The following is a 6,035-nucleotide window of genomic DNA, read 5'->3' as shown; positions in this document are numbered from 1 at the left end:
CAGAAAGACAAATTATAATGGTTGCACAGTTTTGATCTTCTACAACATTTTTTCTCCCCCGAACAGTGGACAACTATCCTTCTCCAACTAATTACTCACCAAGCTCGAACCACTGAACTTTTGCCACTGGCAAGATATTTGTGAAAGACAGACTTACATTCTTTCTGGTTGATTCCAAACTCAAAAAAAAAAAAAAAGCTACAGACAGTTTATCCCAAGGCCAGGTTTGTGCTCAGGCTGAGATGTGAGGACAATGCAGGCAATTAGCAGCGAGGGGTGTTTTAAAGAATGGTGAGTGCCAGCAAGGGCCCAAACGTGTTACCACTACTCTGGCAAAGAGCAGCTGCAATCCCCTGCTCTGCACCTTCCTCTGCCAGTCCAGACTGCCACTAAATCTTTTATTTTTTCATTTAATGCCCATTGGGCAGGTTTTAATCTAGCTAGTTCATATTTAAGCTGAACTAGTTTGTTTTTAGCCCTAGCAAGTACAATACAAACCCCCCAGCATTATACATCATCATCCCAGAAAAGCAAACACAGATTTAAAGCATAGAACTTATAAATGCTAATAATATTTACTGCAGACCATCAACTGCAATAACACATTTTTGACTACAACCACAGCAACTGTAACACAAATTCCTTAAAAGTCAGTGAAAGAACCAAGTTGTAAGAAACATTAACCAGGTAACAAGAGGCTAATTTGCATTATGCTGAGGATCCAGTGAGGGATAACTCTATTGTTTCTGTACTGAAATACTTTTTTAAGTCTACATGATGCAAGCCAATAAAATTTGTATTTCATCTATGAAATGCCACCATCTTAATAGTGCAAAAATGGACTTTTTTCTTCAGATAATTTGTACAAAGTGCTAAGTGGCTGCACGTAACAACCAGAATAATATTATTTAACTATTTTATGGAATGTGTACACAATTATAAACAATTTGTTGTGCAATTTTTACTTCGATTTTTATTCTGCCCACCTGTGAAACATCCCAGTTTCGCTCATTAAAAATGAACTGAAAGATCTGTTAGTAATGCTGAAAAGTAGTATTTTTTCCTCAGCTATTTTGGACTACGCAATTATCAAACACAGCACAGTTCAGATTGAATGATAAAAACAATCTTACATAGATAATCAGCAATTCCCATCGTTGCAGGAATCTTCACATTCACAGAAATGTCAGGATTTATTTTATTTTACGAGGGTAAACAGAAAGCAAATAAATATATGCATTCAAAAAAACCCAGTAACATTTAGTCAGACATTTGTAAAGCAAAGTTGACAAGATATGCACGCTATGATCATGTAAAAATGTTTCAGTTAACCAAGGAAAGTATCTGTGATATGAATATACACTTTGTATTAACCTAGGGCATCATTATTACCCTGACAGATAAAACAAAAAAAATAAAATGAACCTGAGTGAGATACAAAGAAATAAGATGTCAAATCCTTAGCTGTTGCAAACTGATTTAGCCTAAAAAAATGAGCAAAGTGACAGCAGTTCACCAAAGTAACGTGAAGGCCAAACCCAAAGTTTAAAAGTGCTAGATTTCACTCTGTAAACCTTCTAGTCAGAACTCTGCAATTGGAAAGTATGGAGATAGGAAAGAATTTAGAAAGAACACCAAACCAAACCCAGTTCTGGATCACACGTGAGTGTACCTTCGGAAAAAGGTCACTGACCCTAATTTTAATAGAAAAAATATTTTAGAAAGCCTGAATCTCATGCTCAGAGGTAGGTCTGTGGAGGGTTCGTCTCCCTGCCAGTATGAAAATAGTATCAAGTTACCAAGAGTTTCTTTAATGATTTAAAATGCTTGTTTTTATGAGATGTTACTCCCTTGTATGTGACATATTATAGCAAAATAATAGTGGGATTCAAAAGATGTCTATGTTCGTATTAGAAATAAACAGTACTTTGGGAAAACATAAACGTGCACAGGAAAAAGGAAAAAAACTTCTGCAAGAGACGAATATTTTTTGTTCATAAATGAAATAAGAATTAGGTTTCCAGCTCCCATCCTTTCTTGCTCCTAAGAAAATCCAGGCAGTGTTTATTTAAATAGCTGTAATTGACGATTCTCTGGCAATATTAAGTCACGGTTATATCATACTATTTCTGTTTCTGCTCAAAAGGTTCAGGGCTTTTATACCAGAAATGGAACACAACACTACCTTCGGGGATTTTAATAAATGTAGGGAACACTGCTAGCAAAAGAGTTGCTGTCCAAATAGACTGACATACACAGGCCAATGTAGCCTCTAATGACAGAGTAAGATAATGTCAGGCCCCACTCAAAATCAGCCGGAAGAGGAAGATCAATCTTGGCAGAGTGAAGGAAAAATGCTGGCTTTCTTCATGTTAGCTCATCTCATACATATCTATCTTCAGCTGCTGCCCAGTACTGTGGTGCTCTGCATTAACTACACAGTGGATCAATAACAATTACACCTTCTCAAAAACATGACACATAGCAGGATTGGGTTGACATTTCACTTAGGCCAACATTGATCTCAGTGCATCTGATTCCAGTCCTAAATTCAAGTCAGGCCTGGGTCTAGCTGGAATAAACACACAGTTAAAAACAAAAAAGGAAACCAGCTGCTTGTGCCTTGGCTCAGAAGTAAACAGCACATCCATCTGTGCATCCCCCATCTCAAATCCACTATTCTTCCTGTTGCTACTAGTGATTCTAAAGTTGATCAAAGACTATTTTTTATATGAATTACTCACCGTGACATCAATGTTGATAATATCTCCATCCTGAAGAGGTCGACTGAAACATAAACAGAAAAAAAAATACGGGTGACAGACAGCTCCCAACAAAGGGAATATAAGAATAAACACCTAATGACACATACATAAAAAATCAAGGGGTAGATATTTTGTGATGGAGGAAGGCAGAGGCAAACAGAATAACCATTTTTAATGTTCATCTCTCACAACTCAGAGAACAAGTGCAGCTGAATATAAAATAATGAGAAACAACTACCAGAAAAACATATCAATATCTGAAAAATCTACTATTATATTTATTCTTTTTCTCCCACTAGGGTTCATATTCTACTTTGTGAGTAGCTGAATGTATTGCAAATATATAAAAAATGCCAAATACATTCAAATATATTTATTCCTTACCCTATACTTATTTTGCTGGATGAAAAAAAAAATCAAACTGTACTGTTTATTTTTTTCCCACACACTAAACTCAAAAGACATTATGCTATTTTTTTGTAAGTGTCTGGACAAACAGGAGAATGTATTTTTTTCTATTTCACATACATTTCTATAACAGCTATTAGCATCATGTGGTAACACATTATGCATCTGCAATACATTTACCTATGGCATTCAGTTAAGCTGAAGTATGTTCAATGTTAAATACAATTCATTAATTTCAGTTTCACATTTTAATTCCCAGTGGTAAAATGTATATTATTGGGGAAATACCTGTCAGGAATACCATGACATACCACGTTGTTTACAGAAGTACAAACAGATTTTGGAAAACCTCCATAGCCCAGAGGTGAGGGATAGGCATTCTGTCTGATTATTTCGTGATGAACAATGGAATCTATTTCTTCAGTTGTCATGCCAACCTAAAATATCAAACATAGCATCCTGTTAAAAAGCAAAGATAGTTCCTCATACTTACTGAATGTGATTGCAGTCAAGATTCAATGAAATATTGGCTGTTTCAAATATGCTGCTTTGATACACAACACTGTGCTGGCTGATATACTTTATTGATATAGGGACCTTTGATTTCTTTAAGAGAAAAAGGTTTTAAATAAAGCACAAAGTAGAAATGAACACTCAAAGGTTCCTAGAAAAACCTAAAATAAACTATATTTCCTTTCCCTTCTTTTTTTCCACATTTGCTTTCTCAAAGACACCAATTTCCCATGGCATCTTGTTTCAGAACTGCTAGAGAAACATCTCGATTCAATGCTTTCAGTCCTTTAAAACACAATATTACTTTCCCTTTCTATTTGTAAGGGAAAGGATATTAAGTCTTGTTACTGCCCAGTACGTTTAGCATAATGTAATTGTGAATTTTATGAAATTGTTTTGCAAGTATTCTTTAATTTTATAAAATATTTAAATATTTGGCTTCATATTTTAAGGCCATTTTACTTAAGTTGCCTTAGCCTGGATGATCACAGTGAACCTCCCAGTGCTTATCCATCATTTGCAGAAATCTTCATTTTTATGCTTTAGTTTTCTAGATTCACCTTTTCCTCATGATTTTACATATTAAAATAAAACCCTCTCATAAATCATTCAGCCATTTTCTGAGTATCCACTGAGTGGGAAACGCACATGCTTAAAGCAACATTATTCTCTCTTTTCTTTTGGATCAGCTCTGTCTCTGGAATGGTTACAATTGAAATTTGAAATTTGGTAGGGAAACCTCCCTCATTGAGCAGTGCTTTTGAGGGTTCCTCTGCAAACTGATTTTGATTTGAACAAGTTTTGAGCCTTCGAAAAATCACACTTTGTGCAGATATGAAGATCAGACCTGGCAGACTGAAGGAAAAAATCACAGTGGCTGTGATTTTGGAGGACTTTTAGTAACACATGGAATATAGGTAGGCTGTGGCTCAGGAGACATACTTAGCTGTATATTGACATATTGAGTGACCACGTGCAGTGAATGCAGCGGAGAGCACTTGTGTACTGTGCTGAGGATAAAACCAGGTCTGTTTGCTCAGTTTGAATTTTGTTTAGCACAAAAACGTTGGGCAGATGAGGAGCAATGAGCCCACTCAAAACCAGGATTTGGGGTTACTCTATACACCCTCTGCATTGCAATAGCCACTGCAGCCCCTGTGCTGGGATGGCAGCCCCAGCTCCAGCATGCTGCTTGCACTGGATGCTGCAGCCACTGGTTCTGGATAAAACCAGGTTTGTTGCTCCTGCCTTTGCTCACACATCCATCATCTTTAGCCCACAGACAAACTGAACTGCCAGGTACCCGACTGGGTGCTGCCTGCCACTGCTCTGCGTAAGGAATTTGTCCAGGCTTTTGGATACTCAGCAGATGGATCTGTGGTTTCTGCACGGCTTATACCCTGTGAAAAGTTCTGCTTTTAACAGCACCTGCTTTACTTTCAAAGATGCTTTTGCTAGCTGAGCAAGGCTGGGGTGGCACCTACTGTGCACCTAATCCCTTCTGCATTATAATGCACCTTTGTTACATTGGGGGATCTTACTGGCACAGGTAAGAGCTGGTTTGGAGGACTGTGTGCAAGGTGGGTTCACCAAGACAACAGGAACAGGTGGAGGGATGGGACTCCTCAGATAAAATAGGAATGCATAGTTTATCTTATGAGAATAGCCTAAAAGACCTCAGTTTGTTTAGTCTGGTGCACTGAAAGCTGTAACAGCTCTATTCCTGTGTGAAGGGGAAGACTCAAGGAAAGGCAGGAAGCTGTCTAAATTAAAGAGCAGTGCTGGCACAAGAACAATTGGGTATAAACTGACTACGAGCAGCATCAGGCTGGAAAGCAGAAGTTGCTCATTGCCAATGAGGGAGGGTTTTGGAGCCTCCTCCCAGTGAGGGGAGTCTTGGACAAACACCTGTGTAAATGAGAGCTCACCACCCGTGAGCTGTGGTCTAGGTCTGTGGCTGACTCAGGCAGTGGTCTCAGCACTGCAACTCTAAATGCCACTTCCCTCCCAGTACACAGCTCCTGGTTATGTAATTCTGACCTCATACACCTTCTTGCTCAAAACATTCATTACGTGTGTGTAGTATTTTGATGTTATGTATGATACCAGGAACTGCATCATAAGCCACACCATACTGCAGACATGTGATAACAGCCAAAGGGTATCTGAGAAAAACTGCTCTCATGTAAAACCCACACTGCACCCTGAACCTTCAGAAACATGTATATGCCCTTAACTTTAAATGAGTGAACTTCACCACACTGGGAAATATTTGCACATTAGGAAGTTAACCAAGCACAAAGATACATAAGATTAAAGCTTCAGGCAGTTTTGTTATTTGCCATCCCA

General features: G+C 38.0%; 1 protein-coding gene across 1 annotated transcript in view; it reads right to left on the bottom strand.

The window, feature by feature from the left end:
- METAP1D (methionyl aminopeptidase type 1D (mitochondrial)) overlaps nucleotides 1-6,035 on the bottom strand; it is a gene marked incomplete at its 3' end in the record, with an annotated part of 24,272 nt that overhangs the window by 9,377 nt on the left and 8,860 nt on the right. The window contains exons 4-5 of the mRNA XM_009074263.1: nucleotides 3,462-3,610; nucleotides 2,745-2,787 (exon numbers count right to left, since the gene is read on the bottom strand). Coding sequence (XP_009072511.1) covers nucleotides 2,745-2,787; nucleotides 3,462-3,610 — 192 coding nt within the window. The remainder of the gene's footprint in view (nucleotides 1-2,744; nucleotides 2,788-3,461; nucleotides 3,611-6,035) is intronic.

The sequence above is a fragment of the Acanthisitta chloris genome, unplaced genomic scaffold (assembly GCF_000695815.1).
Source record: "Acanthisitta chloris isolate BGI_N310 unplaced genomic scaffold, ASM69581v1 scaffold2615, whole genome shotgun sequence".
Taxonomy (NCBI): Eukaryota; Metazoa; Chordata; class Aves; order Passeriformes; family Acanthisittidae; genus Acanthisitta; species Acanthisitta chloris.
The sequence above is the reverse complement of the archived record's forward strand: the minus strand, read 5'-3'. Positions and strand labels throughout refer to the sequence as shown.